General features: G+C 43.8%; 1 protein-coding gene across 2 annotated transcripts in view; it reads left to right on the plus strand.

The window, feature by feature from the left end:
• The window catches only part of tacc1 (transforming, acidic coiled-coil containing protein 1), a 90,647-nt gene that overhangs the window by 45,115 nt on the left and 22,939 nt on the right, over positions 1-22,593 (plus strand). For both annotated transcript variants that reach the window (XM_078565620.1, XM_078565619.1), the window contains 2 exons: positions 12,570-12,783; positions 21,053-21,108. In XM_078565620.1, the coding sequence (XP_078421746.1) occupies positions 12,570-12,783; positions 21,053-21,108 (270 nt within the window). The remainder of the gene's footprint in view (positions 1-12,569; positions 12,784-21,052; positions 21,109-22,593) is intronic.

A 22,593-nucleotide genomic window follows, 5' to 3' on the forward strand; every position in this document is an offset into this window, starting at 1 on the left:
GGTGGTTTCTTTGAGGATATGAAGGATCGGCGGGGCCAGGCAATTGACAGCAGCAGGATTAAGAAGCTTTGTTGTTGGAGATTGATTGCCAGGTAGCTCATGAGGTCAGTTTGCAGTAACGACCTGGGATGGGCTAGGATAAGGAGGAGAGGACGAAGATATCCACCTGACCCTGCTAGTGTACACGTAAGTACTTATCACTGCTCTTACAACCTTGATAACATTATTTTGGCTATTCCTTAGATGAGCAGTGTCTGAGAACTTTACTGGGTTTACAAACTTGCTTTGATATCACGCCCTGAACAACCTCAGGAGGAAATGGCAAATATATTATAGTCACTGTTGTAATGATGGGAACTTTATGAGAAAATTTATTCCACAAACAGCAATTTTGTTGTTTTAGTGATAGCCTGAGAGTGGTGAGGAATCTTTTACTCATCTTTGACATGGTGCCACAGGATCTTTTACATCCACTGAGATGAGGACAGGCAGAGCATCAGTTTTACATCTTCTCTGAAAGACGGAACCTCTGACAGTGCAGTGCTCCTGCAGACCAGACTATGTGCACAAGTCTCTGGAATGGGGGTCAAACCTTTGACCTACTGACTCAGAGGTGCGAGTGCTGGATCAGAGCCAAGACTACCACTCGTATTTACCTTGCTGTGTTTGTCCAATGCAGATATTGTGATACTCATAATCAGAGTTATAATTCCAAAAGTAGACACTTTTGGAATTATATATTATGTTTTGGCTTCATGGTCAGGCCTGAAGCAAAATAGGTTAAAGCAGGTTACTGTTTCTCTTCTGAAGGTCTTTTTTACTCCTGTCCAATGTTGACGTGAACTGCTCTGTCAGGGACTATATCGCTACGGTCCAGTGTGTTTACTGATGCACTGAACACAACACGGACACAGCCAGTGACAATATGATAGCATTTTGCTTGCAGTCACATCTACAGCTTTGTAAGCTCATCTATAACCCCAGAAGAACTGTGTAAAAAAAAAAAAAACAATTCTATTAGTTGCAGCATCATGGCAACACTATATCAGAGTTTTTAACCAGGTTAATTGAGGATTGAGTGATCACAAAAACTCCGAAATGCAGCAACCAATCCTTCCTTAACTTCACAGTCACTGCTCCCCTGGCACCTGATCCAGGCATTCTTTGCTGGCTCCCTGCTCCTTTGCTGTATTATCATTCTCCAACTGGGCAGGACAGCCGGCAACCTGCTCTCATCACGATCTCTAACAGCTGGGCACATGAGGTTTTCTTTTCTTGACCTAGCTAGGCTAGAGTTGAACCCGTGATAGTCAGTGGCAGAAAATGCCGCCTCCTAGGCATTAACGGCTGAGGTATTTATGATTATGATGTGGAGCAGTGGTGAATTATTCAGCTGCTGGTTAAGGTGTTGCAGTAACCTGCAGGTTCTGGGGGCTTTGCTGTCCATTTGAGAGGGTTATATCATCTGTGGCAGAATACAACTATTTCATGCCCCATTTTGGGATATTTCTCTGTTGATAACCAGCTTGGTCTGGTTCTAATATTTTCATATTTTCTTAATTTGATCATTGAATCACTTTGGCTTCTTGCAATGTTATGGCTTTGGTGCTCAGCCACTGGTGTCAGTGAGGGTTTCTGTGAATATCCACAGGGTTTGTGGAGACGGTGTCTTTTTTGGCAGTTTTACTGTGTTGGCTAAGCATTGTGACACAGTTCATGTCCTAGCGGCTCTCACTGAAGTACAGAAGCATTGACGACGACAACTTGGATTTATATAATGCTTTAGTGTAACAAAAATGTCTCACAAGCATTATCAGATAAAATGTGACCCTGAATCATATAAGAAGATATTAGGAGAGGTGACCAAATACTTGCTAAAAGGAGAGAGAAATAGAGAGATCTAGGAAGGGAACTCCAGTATTTAGAGTCTAGGGGTCTGTAGGTACAGCCACCAATGGTGGAGCAATTGAAATCGCAAGTCGCTAGTATTTGAGGAGTGCAGTGATCTCGGAGGGTTAAAAGGAGATCAGGGTGGATATGGAGGTGTTTTAACATAAAGAAGAGAATTTTAAAATCGAGGCATTGCTAGAGTGTACAAGAAGCAGTGAGAAAGAGAGATGAGTAGGGAGAGAGAGACACCAACAATTGTTACTCAGGATTTCTTTATACAGACAATTGTTTTAGTAAAATGGCGTTGGTGCACTTCGTGGATAGCAAGTGCTCCCTCCTCAGAAACCCTATGACTTCCTGGTTGTGAGAGTAAATTCAACAATCCTACACTCTCGGATTAGGTTAGAACTGAAACACCAATTCTCTGACCCACATTCCTGCTGGGAATACGGGATGGGTATTTACACCTTGGGGAAGCTGTATTAAGGTTTATTGTTTGTGATTTGTTTCTATGATGTGGAGGATCCTTTTCTTTTTTCAAGCTAACTTTTAATTTAAATTTTCTGCATCAGCATAGTTGCTGCACATTAAACAAGTCCAAGTTTCTGTCAACCAATATCAGTGAAATGGTTTACCAAGCATGGCCTTTGAAGTACAATAGGACCCAGTGAAAGTGTTAAAAAAAATGGACTTTAATCTGGAGATTAAAACTTCAATCAGACCGAATGCAGGAAATTGAGAAGGAAAAGAGCATGATTGTGTGGCATTGTAGTGCAGCGGAGCCCAACTAAAAATCCTTGTTAGTGCAAACGTTTGAATGATAAAACTAGCCAGAAAGTCAAGTACAAGTTGTATTTTTCTGCAACTGCACTGACATGCCAAGAATACAAAGAAGGTGTAATGGCTGGGAGAAAGTTACCAAGTTATGATCATAAACTGTAAAGGTTTACACATCCTTGAGTGACCGGAGAGGCAGCTGCAGCCTTCACTTTTTTTTAGTCATTTTTAGTGAATTGCAATGGTTTATTTTTTCACGAAACCTTTCAGCAACTGCTCCGCTGCTATTTTATTGGATGGTGGTGTTACTATAAGGGAGATTTTCCATACAGCTTCTGAACAGTCACTGCTAGGAAGATTTCCAGACCACTTTTCCACTATGCTCGGTGGAGGTGAGCCCACAGCAGAGTCCAGTTGATGTGAGATACCGTGAAGTTGTTGTATTTAATTCTTGGTTAATTTAAAACAGAAGATTGAAGCAGTGATCGAGTAGTGATACTTGGTTTTGTACGTCAAAAGAAAATAAGTGGGGATTCTTTGCAACATGGACTAGATCTAGTTTGTAAGTGGCCTGCTCACAGGAAGCAAGTGATTGATTAAGGAGCAAAAACACCAGAGTATGGATTATATAGTGCCCTCTGTGCTATGTAGATAGAACACTCCTTTCCCTTTTGTCTAATACTTCAGTTACAAAACTTCCTGCAAATAATTACATAGCTTGCACATCTTCTGTAGTAATGTAAATTGGAGTGGACAAATTATTTTTACACAGATGGTGTTACACCTTGCAATGCAAAACATACTCTTCATTAATGTTAAACACCTCTCAAATAATATCAGAATCTCGTCTGTGCTAATAAAATGGCAGCTTTAGTTTTTCACGACTTTCTTCACAATCTGTATTTCCTTGAACTGAGAGAATCTGTGCCGTACTCTCTCTCATGCCTCTACAGGTTTCCTGAAGCCCAAAACTGCACACCATATTCCACCTGTGGCCCTGGGAAGATTTTATTTCGACTCCTCACCATTAGATTTCAGCTTTCATGTTCTGCATCTCTTGCCACAAGACTAAGGCTTTACCTTCTTGAGGTGCTCCTTTTATTATCTTGAAAAGCTGAATCCCACCCCACAAACCCTCCACTCTTGCACATGGCCCAGACTTTCCCTGTACAAAATAGTGTGTCAAATGAAATGTACCAGCTGACATTGCATTCCATCTGCCACTTTTTTAGCCTATTCCTCCCTCTGATCAATATACCTGTACCCTTTTGACCTCTGAATTATTTGCTAATACTATCTACAAATTTGGCTAACACTGTCTAGCACAGTCATTAATGTACATGGCGAAGAGGTGGCAGCAGAACAGAACCCTATGGGACACAGCTACCATTTACAATCATTCTCCGTTAGTCTCCATGTGTAGTACATTGTCAAAGGCATCTGATAGATTTTCCCCATCCATGATAACTGTCAGCTTCTGGAGAGCTATCATCTTTAAGCATGATTTTCCTTTCTGAAATCCACACTGGCTACTGCTGGTTATTTTCTCTTTATCTAAGTATTCATTAATTCCATCTTTAATCAACCAGGTTAGCTCTTTCTGTCCGGTTGAAAATGGACACAATGTTAACTACTCTCAATCCTCTGGTACATGTCAATTGTCAATAGAAACCCAAAATGTAATTTCTAGGGCCTCAGAGATTTCTTTTCCAGTTCTTCCTCTTCCCCTGCACTCCCCCGCCACCCCCTCCCCACCCCATAACCCTCTTGAGTGAAGAAATTTCTCCTCGTCTAAGTCATTAGACTCTGATCCATAGTTCTTGACTCTCCAGCCAGCAGAAACATCCTCCCAGCAGCTACCCTCAACCCCTGAAGAATCATTCCTTGAGTCTGGTCAGGTCTCAGAATTTTATCTTTTTAGATAAATTGACGTCTTTAGTCATTCCTTTATTTGCTGTATCGCTTGTTGTTTGTTGACTAGCTCAGGACTTGCCTCCTCGCCACCATGCTTCTCTTTTGTGAACACTTCGTCAGTTAGAATTATCTTGTCTAGTTTTTAAACTTGACTTCAGATGCACAATATTAAAAGAGCAATAACTCGAGGCAGCATTTCATGGGCTGTTGTGATGGGTGGTCAGAGAGGTGAATGTCGCTGACCTCTTACAACTAGTTGATCTCCAGACACAGAGCAAGATGCTCAGACTCTATGAGAATGGCCTAGGGAGGGGTAAGAGCGGCTGATGTCGGGAGCTCCCATCCCATTCCCCACGGGATGAGAGGTCGATGTCAGGAGCTTCCATCCAGGCCCCTAAGAGAGATTAACTAGATTTTTTTGTTAATCAAGTCCACACACACATTAGGGTAAATAATGGAGTGTTCAGAAAGGGACTGGGTCGGATTGTAATTGAGGCATAAGTGAATTGGGCTGTTGCTGATTGGCAATTTATTTCACTTGGCCATAAAACATGTGATGCAAATCTATATTCTCTATCTGCAGTGAATTTGTCAGAGATAGATCTTGAGACTATACAATCCTCAACATACAATGTTAGAAAAACCTTGGGGAAGAAAAATAAGCTGCAGCTGCATCCCTTAATGATATTCAGTTCCATCTGCATTATCCACCAGTTACGGAAATTCCCCAGCAACTTCCTCCGCTTTGTTTTACTGGGTTTCCTTTTCTCGAGGGAAGGATTTGAACTGGGGCCTCAGTGCTGCTTACCGATCAGCTTTCTGTGCATCAGATGCAATCTGGTTTGGTGCTGCCCTCTGCTGACCTGCCAAGTCGATTGAAATATGGATGTTTGCCTGATCACTGCCTCCTGTGGTCGAGACACCACTGATGCAAAAAACATAGCTTCTGGATTATATGATTGTTTGGTTTAGAATGGATTTCCATTTTATATTATAACAATTTTCACACCGCATTATACATGTTACCTCTAAAGCTGACTATTCAATGCTCTTTTCACTGGTGGTCTCCCATCTTCCAACTACATAAACTTGAGCTCGTCCAAAAGTCTACTGCCCGTATCCTAACACTCTCAAATCCCATTCAGCCCTGTGTTCGCTGACATACATTGGCTCCTGATCTGGCAATACCTCAATTTTAAAATACTCATCTTTGTTTTCAAATCCCTCCATGGCCTTGCCCACCCCCCCACCCCCTCCCCCACTGTCTCTGTCATCTCCTTCAGCCCTATACAACCCTCCCATATATCTACACTCTTCCAATTCTGGCCTCTTAAGCACTCCAGTACTCATTGCACCATTGGTGACTGACTCTTCAGCTGCCTGGGCCATAAGCTGTGGAATTACCTCCCTAAACCCCTTAGCCTCTCCATCTTTCACTCCACTTAAGATTGTCCTTTTAACACCTCACCTGTCCTAAAATCTCCTGACATGGCCCAGTGTTGCTGGATAACACTCCTGCTAAGTGCCTTGGGACCTAATTGCTATGTTAAAGGCACCATGCAAATGTAAATTGTTCTTGATGAAGGTGTTATACAAAGGCAAGTTCGAGAAATTGTAAAATCAAGTTTTATGAAGATTTAAAGTATCAAAACAGAAATAGATGAAACAGGACGAAGTCTTGGTTATATTTTGTGGAATGATTGTTGATGAGAGATTGTTCTGGAAAGTGATCTGAATGAAATGAGGAATTACATGTACACAATGCCAGCTAACATCTCCCAGAACACCTCAAAACCTTTCAGATGTAATATATTACTGTGAAGTGTGGTTGGTGATGGCTGTGCTAACAAATGTGGGTTATTTAGTCGAGCTGATATGTGAACATTGGTGACGCCTCCTGCATTGATGATGCCACAACAGGCTAGCAACTCTCTAACTCCTCCTCCATAACACCCCCAGTCAAACTGTAACATCAGTGCAGTTGATGCAACACTGATTGCATTTCTTGTTTACGAAAAATGTTGTTTGCTTCCTTCCAGGACAAAAGAACAGTATGACTCCAACACAGTCTTAAGGCACAATTTCAAGCTTGCCAACATTTTAAATACCACAGTGGGGGAAATTGATGGTCAGGCTGTAATTAGATGGGAAGGGCATGTCACGTTATATGTGTGTCTCTGTCTCTCTCTCTCTCTCTCTCACACACACAGACACACACATAGACACTCTCTCTCACACTCACAGACGCTCTCTGACACGCAGACACACACACAGACACTCTCAGTCACACTCACTCACTCTCTTAGCACTTCCAGTGCCATGCCTGCTTTCCTTTTTAAAGTTTGTGGTTGTGTGAAACTAAAAATCAGCATTGCCCATACCGAGGGCTGGGTTGTATGGTCAACGAAGGCCATTGTTCCCTAAGATTTAAGGAGGGTTCACTGACCTGCTGGAGTTACAGCAGATACCTAGTACAACTCTTGTGGAACTGCTATCTCTTTGAGTGTTGTCAAGGAACTGGCTTAAACTTATAGTGGCAACTAGAGGCTTTGTTGTGCTTCCTGCTGTGAAGGGCAAGCCCCCGATAAGATCAAATTGGTGAACTCGGAAGTAAATGTGGTTTAAAGCAACAAGCTGTCTTTGTTTTGCTTTCCACAAACAAGAGGAGATGGTGCTTTCATGGAAGCCACAGCCTGAGTGGGCTTAACTTGGTAAGTCTATCACAAGAAATTGCTCATTTAAAGCAGGGCTCCCAGCAGAGAGAGATTGCTTTCAATGGACAAACCATCTTTAATTGTGCGACCAAGCCATTCCTGCTTTGCCACAATGTGGTGTGTAGTTAGGGGTATTGTTCCAAGGAGATGCACAAAATTGACCACCCAGTACCTGGTGGTGTGCCAATCGTACACAGTGTCTGCACTCAACAAAAAAAAGCAATCACTACATTTTGTGTAGTTGAGACCTGAAGGGACTGAGTTGTTAAGGCTAGGAAAGAAAAAATAAAAGTAGCAGTCAAATTTCCCTTGGCATTGTCAATAGAGAAGTTGAGAGTAAAGTAATCTTCTGATAAAATGACAGAGGAGAAGACATTGTTGGACCAGGTATGCAAGGCAGAATTCCATCCCCATTCTAAAATCATATATTCTCTCTTTTAATTTTATGTAGTATTTGGTTTTTTTTATCACTAAACATAGCTGACATAGCTGCTAGACTGGGTCTGCGGCAGGTGGTGAGGGAACCAACAAGAGGGAAAAGCATAGTTGACCTCATCCTCACCAACCTGCCTGTAGCAGGTGCATCTGTCCATGACAGTAGTGGTAGGAGTGACAACTGCACAATCATTATGGAGATGAAGTCTCACCTTCACATTGAGGATACCCTCCATCGTGTAGTGTGGCACTACCACCATGCTAAATGGGATAGATTTCGAGCAGATCTAACAACTCAAGACTGGGCATCCATGAGGCACTGTGGGCCATCAGCAGCAGCAGAATTGTATACAACCACAATCATTAACCTCATGACCTGGCATATCCCGTACTCTACCATTACCATCAAACCAGGGGATGAACCCTGGTTCAATGAAGAGTGCAGGAGGGCTGCCAGGAGCAGCACAAGGCACACCTAAAAATGAGGTGTCAACCTGGTGAAGCTATAACAGGACTACTTGCATGCCAAACAGCATAAGCATCAAGTGTTAGACAGAGCTAAGCGATCCCACAATCAACGCATCAGATCTAAGCTCTGCAGTCCTGCCACATCCAGTCGTGAATGGTGGTGGACAATTAAAATGACTCACTGGAGGAGGAGGCTCCACAAATATCCCCATCCTCAATGATGGAGGAGCCCAGCACATCAGTGAAAAAGATAAGGCTGAAGCATTTGCTACAATCTTCAGCCGGAAGTGCCAAGTGGATGATCCATCTCAGCCTCCTCCGGAGGTCCCCAGCATCACAGATGCCAGTCTTCAGCCAATTCAATTCACTCCACGTGATATCAAGAAACAGCTGAAGGCACTGGATACTGCCAAGACTATGGGCCCTGACAATATTCCAGTAATAGTACAGAAGACTTGTGCTCCAGAACTTGCCACACCCCTAGCCAAGTTGTTCCAGTACAGCTACAACACTGGCATCTTATCTGGCTATGTGGAAAATTGCCTGGGTATGTCCTGTACACAAAAAGCAGGACAAATCCAACCCGGCTAATTACCGCCCCATCAGTCTACTCTTGATCATCAGTAAATTAATGGAAGGGGTCATCAACAGTGCTATCAAGCAGCACCTGCTCAGAAATAAGCTACTCATTGACGCTCAGTTTGAATTCCACCAGGATCACTCAGCTCCTGACCTCATTACAGCCTTGGTTCAAACATGGACAAAAGAGCTGAACTCCCGAGGTGAGGTGAGAGTGACTGCCCTTGACATCAAGGCAGCATTTGACCAAGTGTGGCATCAAGGAGCCCTAGGGGTCAATGGGAATCAGGGGGAAAACTCTCAATTGGTTGGGGTCATACCTAGCACAAAGGAAGATGGTTGTGATTGTTGGAGGTCAATCATTTCAGCTCCAGGACATCACTGCAGGAGTTACTCAGGGTAGTGTCCTTGGCCCAACCATCTTCAGCTGCTTCATCAATGACCTTCCTTCCATCATAAGGTCAGAAGTGGGGATGTTCACTGATGATTGCACAATGTTCAGCACCATTCACGACTCCTCGGATTCCGAAGCAGTCCATGTCCAAATGCAGCAAGACCTGGACAATATCCAAGCTTGGGCTGACACTTTGGTGGCAAATAACATTCGTGCCACACAAGTGTCAGGTAATGAGCATCGCCAACAAAAGAAAATCCAACCATCGCCCCTTGATGTTCAATGGCATTACCATCACTGAATTCCCCACTATCAACATCCTGGGGGTTACCATTGACCAGAAACTGAGCTAGACTAGCCATATAAATTCTGTGGCTGCAAGAGCAGGTCAGAGGCTAGGAATCGTGCAATGAATAACCCGCCTCCTGACTCCATAAAGCCTGTCCACCATCTACAAGGCACAAGTCAGGAGTGTGATGGGATGCTCCCCACTTGCCTGGGATGAGTGCAGCTCCAACAACACTCAAGTTTGACACTGTCCAAGACAAAGCAGCCCGCTTGATTGGCACCCCATCCACAAACATTCACTCCCTCCACCACCGACTCACAGTAGTAGCAGTGTGTGTACCATCTACAAGATACTTGCAGGAATTCACCAAGGCTCCTTCGACAACACCTTCCAAACCCAGCAGATAGATGGGAACACCACCACCTGGAAGTTCCCCTCCAAGTCACCCACCATCTTGACTTGGAAATATATCGCCGTTCCTTCACTGTCACTGAGTCAAAATCCTGGAACTCCCTTCCTACCACCACTGTGGGCGTACCTACACCATGAGAGGAATTTTCCTGTCGGCGAGTGGGGGCGTCCCCGCGCATCATTTAGATTTTCAGCCGGCTGCGCGCCTGCCGAACTGTCAACGGCCTATTAAGGCCATTTAAAGCCTAATTAATTCCTTTTAATGAGCTGCCCATCCGACCTTAAGGTTGCTGGGCAGGTGAAGAGCCCAGGCAGCCTTCGTGTTTTTAATGAAACCTCATCCATGGTCGGGATTAGGTTTCATGAGGTGTTTTAAAATCTATTAAAAAATTTATACGTTTATTCTTTGACATGTCCCAGCTCATGTGATAGTGTCACATGAAGGGACATGTTTTAAAAGTGTAAAAAACCTTTATTTAAAACTTTAGCACTGAAACAAATCTCCCTGAGGCACCTCCATGCCTCGGGGAGATCTCTGCGTTCTTTAGCGTGCATGCCCGAAAGAGCAGATGGAACCTCTCAGGGAATCCATCCCACCCCCGCCCGCACAGGGAGAGCTCAACGCTTCCAGGTGAGCGTCACGCTGGGCGGGTCTTAATTGGCCTGCCCACATAAAATGGCGGCGCGGCCCCGATCGGGGGTGCCAATTGAGTTTTCGCCCGCCCCCGCACAACCACCTCGACGGGGGGGAAATTTCTGGCCCATATAGACTGCAGCAGTTCAAGAAGGCAGCTCACTACCACTTTCTCAAGGGCAACTAGGGATGGGCAATAAACGCTGGCCCAGCCAGCGAAGCCTACATCCCATGAATGAATTTTTTAAAAAAATAGCTAAACCTAAAGTAATTTGGAAACATCTGGTTGGTGCATTGTTTCTCTGCAGTGAAGAACAAGAGATGGTGAAGCAGAGCGCCACTGTTGGTAGGAGGGTGTCATTACAGTGTGACGAGTTTCTATGTAAAATGTGGACAATTTATAATGGAAAGGTTGGCCCACAAGTGTGACAGAAATATGACAACAGGAATTCATTTTAGTCATAGGGAAATGTATACAGATGCAACATGTTAAATATATGCCAAACTTCTAAAACAATTTAGGATGATGAAATTACAGGGCTGCAGACAAAAAAAGCATGTGGGAGCAACCACAACTGCTCTTTCAAAGAGCTGGCACAGGCATGATGGGATGAATGGCCTTCCCTGCTGAGGGTTTCTATGATTCTATGAAAGCCTTTCCCCAAGTTAACCATGCTTTCTGGGGTTACTGAAGATGATATGTTTTAATGGCTCAAAAATTAATGGAACTGTTGCGTTAACAAGATGAAACAGCGAAGCAGGGGATATCACTGCATAATGATTTTCCAAACCAGAGACGACCGTGAGAGTGATTCGCTTCCAGTTTGCTTGCTGGAGTATTTAACTGGAACCATTTTGACATCTTTTATCAGTAGAACAACCAGGAATAATTAGTGGTTTTATGATGTCTTATTGTTGTCTCCTGTTCAGGCTGCGTTCTGGATAGGTTGAAAGTTCAACGCTTCTCATTGAAATTGGCTACTGGCAACACTGCTTCATTCTTTAAAATTAAAGAACAGTCACCCATAGCTGTGTCATTGCCAACCTAGCTTCCTGCATTTGCACTGGCGAAACCTGCACCCTTAAAATTGGCACCCATTGCAGGGATTATAATACTGCTGCTGCTCCTCCCAGGGTACTTATCCTGACAATGAGAGATCCACCACCAATACATCTCCCATTGACTGCCCTCTAGCCTCTCAAAAAAGGAGATGGAGAATTATTTTAAGTTGAATGGGTTGGTGCAGCAAATCATAAAAAAAATACCAGAGTTAGTGTGAAACAGGGCAGATCTTGTGATTGGAAACAGTTGAGGCCCTAAACCTGTACCGACTTTTGATCTAAAACTATCAATAGGAGGAATTTTATATTTCCCTCAGCGTGTTTTTCCCCCTCAGTTTTAATCCACGTTGAAGTTATTGACATGCATTTGGTTTTATGAATTAAACCCTACTTTGCTGTAGCCAGCTCTGTTATTTAAGAATGCTGTGTAACTTAGTAGGCAATAGCTAGTTCACCTTAATTAACATTTTGTGTTTGACAAAAGTGAAAAGCAGCTTTTGTTGCTCGGAGGGTACAAACTCTTCGCTTGCTCCCCTTAGCTTACTTTGCACCCATTCATGATTCCTCAAACAAATTAGATCAGATTCAGGCCCAATCAGCTGAGTCACTGTCATAGGCTCCCATCACCCAACACAAAGACCACTTCCTGACTATTCATTTGGCTAAAAGACTGCTTGAGCTTTTATTTCCAGCACAAAATAGGCAGGCAGAAGCTTCAAGAAAACTGCGGTCACACTGATATCACGTGGAAACTCGAAGAAGCTTTCAAGTTAGTCAAAAATGGTTCAAATTATTTTTGATGGCTAAAGCTCCTCACAATCTCATTTCAGAATGGTTCAAGCCCTTCAAGGGTGTGTAGTGTTGATCAGACTTAACAAAAGACATCTGAACGTGGGTCACAAACAGAAAACAATGGGCAGTGCACGGTATTCTCAGGTGATGATTGTAAATATGGGTTTGCTTTTTTTTTAAACAAAACAAAGCCTGTTGTCTACATTTCAGGATGCAGAGCCACTTGAAAGATGTGATGTCCCTGACATTGCCCATAGAGAGAGACATGCCACTGATGAGGAGAAACTGGCTTCCACCACATCGGTCAATCAAAAACATGGTTGCAAAGAGGTGAAAGCTGAGGTGGAGGAGGACACAGAGTACTTTGAATGTTCCAACCACTCGGTGACTGATGTTAAACCAGAATTTTCAGCCCCTTCGGAAGGTAAGAAGACTGTTTGAAGGGCTTTTGTGCTTTGAGCCAAATTGTCTGCAGTCTATTGTTGAACCATCTCTTTCTTGGAGGTTTGGTGGGTTAATGGTGCTTGAGATCTCTTTTGGTCAGCCAGCATTTTACACAAACAGCCTCACTTTGCAGTCGTTTATTCACATCTCATGTCAAGGGACAAGTGAATAACACTGTTCATGGCAATAAAGAAATAAGCAGAAAGCTAAGGTTGAAAACTTAAGTGCTTCTAACAATAACAGACAAATATTTCACTGCTCCCAGTGAGTAGGGAATGTTAATTGCATATTTTATGCATATCTGAAGAGGTTTGCTGTGCTCCATTGTAACTACCCTGGTACAGATCCCTTACTGCAGAAGAAGACTATGCGGGCTTAAACTCTGAGCTGCCACAGGGACTGAATGCTAGAATGTATATGAACATCTTCATCTCTGAGGAACCAGCAGTGAATTCTCAAGTGGGACTCACAGGCATTAACTGGTCCACCAACCATCAGAACAAACTGCTTTTCCAAATATTTGCTACTCAGGCTCTGCAGAGACTGGTCCCAGGGACAGTGAGAATAAGTGTCTGAGCACTAATGAAGCATTTGCTCTAAACTAGGCTGCACAGATGCTAGGGTTCTGTCACTCATGTGCTGACTTACTGTGAAGATAAAACAACCTTAAATAAAAGCTTTTATCTTGTGTGCATTTTCACTGTTTCATTTGTTCTTCATCCTCTGACGGCACTCAGTCTTCTTTGTTAAATTATCTCCTTTTCAACATCAATGGTGTTTCTTCATCCATTTCTTCATGTGTCAATTTGTCTGTGTAATGTGTATCTTTGAGTCAATGTGTCGCACCAGAAGCATTCTGCAGAAGCTGTGTGGTTGGTGAGCAGGTGAACAAGCTATGTTCTTACACTGAGAATTTGGAAATCTGTGAATATTTTTCTTGTCCCTCGCAGTTGGAAAACTATTAGAAGTTCTAGTTGAGTGCAATTACTGGTCTTCAGAAGAATCAGCTGTCTCTTACACTACCTGGTATTCAAATCCATGTTTTTAAATCCATGCTTTTAAATCATTCCGCAGCTTGACCCCTCCCAATCTCTGCAGCGTCCTCCAACCCTACATCCCTTCGAGATCACTGCGCTCCTCCAATTCTAGCCTCTTGTGCATTCCTGAATTTAATCACTCTACCATTGGTAGCTGTGCTTTCAGCTACCTGGGCCCAAAGTTCTGGAATAACCTCCCTCAACCTCTTTGCCTCTCTCCCTTATATTCCTTCTTTAAGATGCTCCTTAAAACTTAGCCCTTTTACCAAGATTTTTTTTTTTGTCTACTGGCATCATAGCTCCTTATGTGGCTTGGTGTTAAAGTTGTACAAAGCCTCTGAAACACATTGGGTTGTTTTGCTGTGTTAAAGATGCTATAGAAGTGCAAGTTATTGTTGTCACTGAGTTTGGGTGGAATGTGCGCCATTATTGTGCATTATTGCAAGGGACACAAGGCTACTTAATATATTGCCAATCTCTCCAATGGTTTGTACTGCAGCCCATGAGAGTTTGAAGCTAAATGCCATTGGCTGTGAATGAAGGCTGGCTCACCATCCGTGATGCCCTAAATAATTTTACAAGGGAATTGGATGGGTAGCTGCAGATGAGAAACATGAAACATCCTGCACGTGGATTCGAATCTCAGGACCAGAGTTTTGTCAACATCTGGCAATAACTTGGTGACTTCAGAGGGCAAGGGGGAAGAACTTGGGTTGGGGACGGTAATTAACATTTCTATTTGAAGGCAGAGTTTACTTTAACATCAGATAAGTCAAGTTGTAGCGTATGTTGCTGTACCAAATTGCAAAGTGAAGACGCAAAGGATGTTATGAGATGCGAGTGTGATTATCTGACACATCAATGTAATTTGCTGACCGTTGCTGTTTATTTAATTTTAATTTGATGCAGTTTTGTGTTGCTTCAGTACACTGTCCTCTCCATGCTACTGTATGTGAGATGTGTAATTGAGCAGGGTGACAGCTGAGCACCCCTTCAAATGGCTCACCCTGAGCTCGACTCGGGCTGCTACATTTAATTTTAACCTGGCATAATGTGGAACCCATTTTAATCCAGTCAAGCCCGCACTATCCGGAATGTGTATTGCTCTTTTAGACTTAGGCTTGGGATGGGTTCAGCAGCTACTCAACTGGCAATAGTTGGTTTTGCTAACATACAATCACAAAAACAAGAAGAGTCTGTCAAGGAGTTGCCTTAATAGTCTCTCTCCGACACCGGATATAATCACCTCCAAATATCTCTTTGGAAGCTTGTGGTTGTATATTTGTAGCTTCAATTCCTTTACACATTTTGCAACCAAAGTTATTTAAAATCTAATGATCTTTGAGATGATGAGGATATGAAATATTTCTTGCCTGGATAGCAAAACAGTCATAATCTGGTCACAAGAACAAATGCCAAAGGCCTGCCATCTGTCTGAGAAAACAATCTGTCACAATGTAAGGATCAGTATTTGGCTTTGCCACCTGCCAAACAGTCACCAGTGTGGTAAACCCTGTTTGCTGTTACGGGGTTGCATTCATCATCGCTGCCTAATATATTTTGTTGGATTTTTGGTATGGTAGACAACTAATCATGTACGACATTAACTTACCTCCTCTCTGGAAGGTACAGACTCATTTTGGGGTACAGTTCCCTTCCCAGAGGTGCCATCTCATGATGGGGTACAGACCCCCTCTAGGATGTGCTGACTTGTGGGGTCACAGTTACCCTATCCTCCCAGGGTGATGACATGATGAGCTGGGCTCCTGTGCGTTAATTCTCCTCCGGAAAGATTATCTCTCACTTTGCTCTATATAAATGGTTGATATTACCACTGAGGCTCAGTACCATGGCATTGTTTGCATACATACAAAGTCATGCTTAGACAACGCCTTGAGTACTGTGTTCATTTCTGGACCTTCGGATATATTGAAGGGAGTGCAGTGTACATTTATGAGAACAATACCTATATCTGAGGTTAATGAATTACAAGGAGAGTTTACAAAACTAGGGTTGAATTCCCTGGAATTTTGAAGGTGAAGGCATGATTTGATACAAGTTTTCAGGATATTAAGGGAACTGAGGGTAAAGTCCTTTAGGGAAGGAAATCTGCCATCCTTATCGGGTCTGGTCTACATGTGACTTGCGATCTACAGCAATGTGGTTGACTTTTAGATGCCCTCTGAAGTTGCCAGCAAGCCACTCAGTTGTATCAAACTGCTGCCAAAAAGGAATGAAACCGAACGGACCACCCGCATCGCCCTAGGCACCGGAAACAACAGCAGCACACCCAGCCCTGTCGACCCTGCAAAGTCCTCCTTAGTAACATCTGGGGGCTTGTGCCAAAATTGGGAGTGCTGTCTCACAGACTAGTCAAGCAACAGCCTGACATAGTCTTACTCATGGAATCATACCTTACAGGCAATGTCCCAGTCACCACCATCACCATCCCTGGGTATGTCCTGTCCCGCTGGCAGGACAGACCCACCAGAGGTGGTGGCACAGTGGTATACAGAGGGAAGGTGTTGCCCTGGGAAACCTAAACATCAGCTCTGGACCCCATGAAGTCTTGTGGCATCAGGTCAACCACAGGCAAGGAGACCACCTGCTTGTTACCACCTATCATGCGTCCCTCCCCCCCTCAGTTAATGAATCACTGCTCCTTCATGTTGAACACCACCTGGAAGAAGCACTCTGGGTTCCAAGGGTACAGAATGTACTCCAGGTGGAGGACTTCAAAGTCCATCACCAAGAGTGGCTCAGTAGCACCACTACTGACCAAGTTGGCTGAGTCCTGAAGGACATAGCTGCTAGACTGAGTCTGTGGCTGGTGGTGAGGAAACTAACAAGAGGGAAAAACCTTCTTGACCCCGTCCTCACCAAATGACCTGTCCGCCGCGCAGTCCTTGTGGAGACAAAATCCCGTCTTCGCATTGAGGATATCCTCCGTCATGTTGTGTGACACCACCACTGTGCAAGATTATGAACAGATCTAGCAATCAACCAAAACTGGACATCCATGAGGTAATGTGGGCCATCAGCAGCAGCAGAATTGTACTCAACCACAATCTGTAACCTCATGACTCAGCATATCCCCACTCCACCATTACCATCAATTCTGGTTCAATGAAGAGTGCAGGAGGACATGCCAGGATCAGCACCAGGCATACCTAAAAATGAGGTGTCAACCTGGTGAAGCTGCAACACAGGACTACTTGCGTGCCAAATAGCATAAGCAGCAAGTGATAGACAGACCTAAGCTATCCCCCAACCAACAGATCAGATCTAAGTTCTGCAGTCCGGCCACATCTAGACGTGAATGCTGGTGGACAGTTAAACAACTAACAGGAAGAGGAGGCTCCACAAATATCCCCATTCTCAATGGTGGGAGAGTCCAGCACATCAGTGTAAAAGACAAGGCTGAAGCATTTTCAACCATTTTTAGCCAGAAGTGGATGATCCATTTCAACTTCCTCCTGAGGTCCCCAGCATCACAGATGCCAGTTTCAAGCCAATTTGATTCACTCCACATGATATCAAGAAATGGCTGAAGGCACTGGATAGTGCAAAGGCTATGGGCCCTAACAATATTCCGGCAATAGAACTGAAGACCTGCGCTCCAGAACGAGCCACACCCCTAGCCAGGCTGTTCCAGTACAGCCACAACACTGGCATCTACCCGGCATTGTGGAAAAATGCCCAGCTATAACCTGTACACAAAAAGCAGGACAAATCCAACCCAGCCAATTACCGCCCCGTCACTTTCCCCTCGATCATCAGCCAAGTGATGGTAGATGTTGTCAACGCTGCTATCAAGTGGCACTTGCTCAGCCTGTTCACTGACACTCAGTTTGGGTTTTGCTAGGGCCACTCAGCTCCTGAGCACATTACAGTCTTGGTCCAAACATGGACAAAAGAGCTGAACTTCCAGAGATGAGGTGAGAGTAACTGGCCTTGACATCAAGGCAGCATTTGACCGAGTGTGGCAATAAGGAGCCCTAACAAAACTGGAGTCAACGGGAATTGGGGAAAACTCTCGGCTGGTTGGAGTCATACCTAGCACGAAAGAAAATGGTTGTGGTTGTTGGAGGTCAATCGTCTCAGTCCCAGTACATCACTGCAGGAGTTCCTCAGGGCAGTGTTCTAGGCTTAATCATCTTCAGCTGCTTCAATGACCTTCCTTCCATCAGAAGGTCAGAAATGTGGATGTTCGCTGATGATTGCATGATGTTCAGCACCATTCGCAACTCCTCAGATACTGAAGTAGCTTGTGGCCATATGCAGCAAGACCTGGACAATACTGAGGTTTGGGCTGATAAGTGACAAGTAACATTGCTTGGCACTTGTGTGATGCCCATCTCCAACTAGGGAGAATCCAACCATCTCCCCTTGACATTCAATGGCATTACCATTGTTGAATCCCCCAATATCAACATTCTGCGGGTTACCATTGAACAGAGCTTGAACTAAACCAGCCATCTAAATACTGTGGCTACAACAGCAGGTCAGAGGCTAGGAATCCTGTGACGAGTAACCCACCTCCTGACTCCCTAAAGCCTGTCCGCCATCTACAAGGCACAAGTCAGGAGTGTGACGGAATACTCTCCACTTGTCTGGATGAGTGCAGCTCAAACAACATTCAAGACGCTGGACACCATCCAGTACAAAACAGCCTGCTCGATTGACACCCCATCCTCTCCTTCCACTACTGACGCACAGTGGCAGCAGTGTGTGCCATCTACAAGATGCACTGCAGCAACTCACCTTCGACAGAGCCTTCCAAACCCGCGACCTCTACCATCAAGAAGGACAAGGCCAGCAGATTTATGGGAATGCCACCATCTGGAAGTTCTCCTCCAAGTCACCCACCATCCTGACTTGGAAATATATCACGGTTCCTTCACTGTCGCTGGGTCAAAATCCTCGAACTCCCTTCCTAACAGCACTGTGGGTGTACCTACACCACATGGATTGCAGCGGCTCAAGAAGGTGGCTCATCACCACCTTTCTGCAGGCAATTAGGGATGGGCAATAAATGCTGGCCTAGCCAGCGCTGCCCACATCCTGTGAAAGAACGACAAAATAAGTTAGAGAGAAAGCATTTCTGCGGTTGGGGAGTCTAAGACTAGAAGGCATAGTCTAAAAACGCCTTTCAGGAGTCAAGTGAGGACATGTTCCTATACAGAAAGGGTGGTCACAGTTTGGAACGCTCTTCCACAAATGACAACTAATGCTAAATCAATTCTGAACGTTAAACCTGAGGCTGATAGATTTTTGTTAGTCATACATACTGACCGATAGGGGGCAAAGGAAGGTATAAGAGTTAGGCTGTAGATCAGCCATGATCTCATTGAATGGTGGAACAGGCTCGAGGGAATCAATGACCTTCTCCTGTTGCTATGTTCCTATGTATTCCATATGGTGCTTGTGCTGTTAGTGATCTGCTTCGGAGGGTATTCCAGATAGAGGCATGATGAGCCTCGATGAAATGACTGTTGTAATAACAAAAGGTCCTTTGAAGCTGGAAGCAACAAATGGCACAGATGTGATTGGTGTTAGCTTAACAAATGCTTTACTGCAGTTAAATGGTCAGATTTCTACTGACATGTCTTTGGTCAGCTGGGGGGGCAGTGCCTGCAGTATTTTCATGCAGTGGTCGAGGCTCTTGATGACCCATAGCCTGAGAAGGAGTGAGTTCGTAAAGCTTGTCTTCCAGAAATAGAGAACTGTTCAGAAGTGTGGTGCATTAACAGTAGGAGGAAAATTAGGTTTTATATATATGCGACTGGGTTGTTGTCCGCACCTTGTAGTTGTGCCTTTTTTAGTCAGAAACTAAATGTCTACTGAAAAAATTCACGGCAAATGGGTACCGGGGTGGGATGGGAGGTGTGCTGTTTGAGAAACCCAGCGAGTTATAGTCCTGGAACTGGATGCCCATGAGGGTGGCGTAAGTGGGAACAATCAATGATTGCAAAAGGAAATTGAATGGGCACCTGAAGGAATTAAACATGCAGGGCTATTGGGATCAAGCACAAGAATGGGACTGACTGAATTTCTCTGCTGGAAGCCAGTATGGACTCAATTGGCCAAATGGCCTCCTTCTGTGCCATAAATGATTTTATGGTCAGATTGCCTGAGTTGGTTTTGTGGCTCCAGTTTCATTCTTCATTGAAAATAGGCTGTTTGCAACATCGAACCCCCTTCTGAAGTTGCAGAATGGAGTTGGGGATGTGCAGAATAACGATGATGTCTCTAACTGGCGTGTACGACTCTGGGCTGAACTAGAAAACAGATGAGGCTACATGATATTTCCTACAAGTGAATGAGTTAATATATTTGAAAATGGTGTTGTTACAATGCCAGTGCCTGTGTGTAAACAAGCTTGTGTGATGTGGCTTCTTGGGTTCTTATAATCATATTGAGAACAGCTCTGCTGCAAAAACAACTGCGGGGCTGGAGAATTCTGTCAGCTGAAGAGGACTAAACAGAGGGCCCCACCCTATGTTTACAGTGCCCGCAGTCATTGGGAAACTGCAGTTCTATGGGCCATAGTGTCATGCTGAAATATGAATCCATCAGGCTGCTTACAGAACTTTCATTGCTGCATCAAGTGGCTATTGTGGTGTTAGTTTTTCATCACTGGGTGAAGTTCTTTGCCACTTACTGAGCCACAAACCTGCACATATATAGAACTACAGTTAATGAGAATGACAGGCAATGCACAATACTTAAAGGACATGTGCTAGGTATACTGGGCAAAATTTTAAGCAGCTTTATTGTACTTGTAGAATTGGGCTGTCAGCATATTGTCCCTTCATTACGTTGATGCAGCATTACCCAATTAAAGGGCATCCAGGTAGCTACTCGGAGAATATCCATTCCCCTCTTTTACAAGTCAATCAGAGGTAGAAAAGAGCTTGCGTCTTTCCCCATTTTACCATCTTTCATCCGAGGGCAAGCTGTGAGTTCAGGTGAGATACTGACTCTTGGAAACTCACCTAATGAGGAATTATTCGTAGCGACTAACTCTCTCCCTATCTCTGATGCACCATGCTTCCCTCTGAGCTGAAGAACATTCTGAGGGACCACTTTCTGTTTTCCCAGTAATTTAAAGTGGATAAGCTCCACAAGACTGTCACAGGAGGTGCCATACTGCAACATTATAATCCTTCACATGTCAACATAACATGTGTCTCTTTGTTTCACTTACAGGTTTGGGTAAATCAAAAGAATTAGAATCCCAGGAACAACATGTACCCTTGTCTCCTGTAAGTATCTGAAGATCTGCAACTGTACATGAGGAGAATCTTAGTCTTCATCAGGAAGGCTTTGGAAGAGACACTCTTGTTCTTTCCTATTTCTGAGTAACTTGTTAAAGAGGCTTTTACAGTTGAACTTAATCATCACAAAATTATAGGGACCTAACAAAAAATATATGAATTCTAATCAGGGTTTCGGATTTTGAGGATTTAAATCTTGTTCCGTAACAATCTTTGCCAATCCCACAGTATGTTTTCTCAAGGAGGTAACTCATTTCACAGAGATACAAAAGGCTTCCAGGACTCATCCCTGTTGATAGAATTGAAGCCAGTTAGTGAAGTCCAAACCAAGACACAGAGCTTTTCTTCACTGAGAGTTTATCGACTTTGTTCACTCTCATAGCTCTCCTCTCACACCCAGTGTCCCAGCTGCCCCTATTTATATGTGTTCATCATATTTAATTAAACAATACCCTTCACCTGTGTATCTTAACAATATAACTAACATACTATTAACAGTACCAACTCTAGTTCATTATTCTAGATTCATATGACAGCTGAAATATTTTTGCCAGTCAGATGCTAGATGTAGGGCACCCAGGAAAGCTAATTAAAACAAAATAAGTAGCTATTACATGGCACAAGAAGTTACCATTTTCTTATTAACATCTTATACTGTGTCTTCCTACTTAAAACCAACCCAAATCTAACGGTTTGCACGGAAACTTGAAACTAGTTAAAACCAGTATTAAGACCTTTCATCACAATGCAGCAGGAAGTGGTTAGAGCACATTTAAGGGAATCCTCATCTTTGCTGCTTGTTGGTTAACTCATAAGTAAAATTAGTGCAGATGATGTTGAGGGGGCATGCAAGATTTGTGTTTAAGCTGAGCCAGTAATCAAAAGAAAGGAAAGGGATAATGCTAAACAATGGTAATCAAAGCCCTATCCAAGTCTCCAAACTCAGAAATTTTTATTTGGACTGCTAGACTTCTGTATCCCCACATGGGCCTGTGACTTCAGGATTTGTGATGAATTCCAGTGGGAATTTCACGGTTATCGCCTTGGTTGAGGACTTGCCTCCGATTTCCTACAGCCTGGCTTTCCATCTTTTTGTGGGATTGAAAGAGTTTGAGTCAAAGTCAGAAATGACAGCTCATTTCAGTGAACTGACCTGGTTTTTGTGGTTGGCTTCCGCAGATACCTAGCATTGTGATAGGATATCCAGCCTGTGGAACTCTAGGGATTGACATCCTTTTGTTTTGTTGTTTTGCTTTCCTCATTCAAAGAACGAGTCCTGATGAAACCATTGGGAGCTTTGGTTTGGAGTAATGACTCAACCCGATTAGCAAGATACACACGTTCATAGTGGAAGAGCTACTGTCATAAAATTCAGGCAGTGCAACCCCAACGGGGCATGTAAATTCAGCTTCCACACAATACTCACTTTAGTAAACCGTCCCAAACCTCATTGAAGTGGACAACACACAAGGC

Source organism: Cetorhinus maximus, chromosome 20 (assembly GCF_964194155.1).
Source record: "Cetorhinus maximus chromosome 20, sCetMax3.hap1.1, whole genome shotgun sequence".
NCBI classification, from domain to species: domain Eukaryota; kingdom Metazoa; phylum Chordata; class Chondrichthyes; order Lamniformes; family Cetorhinidae; genus Cetorhinus; species Cetorhinus maximus.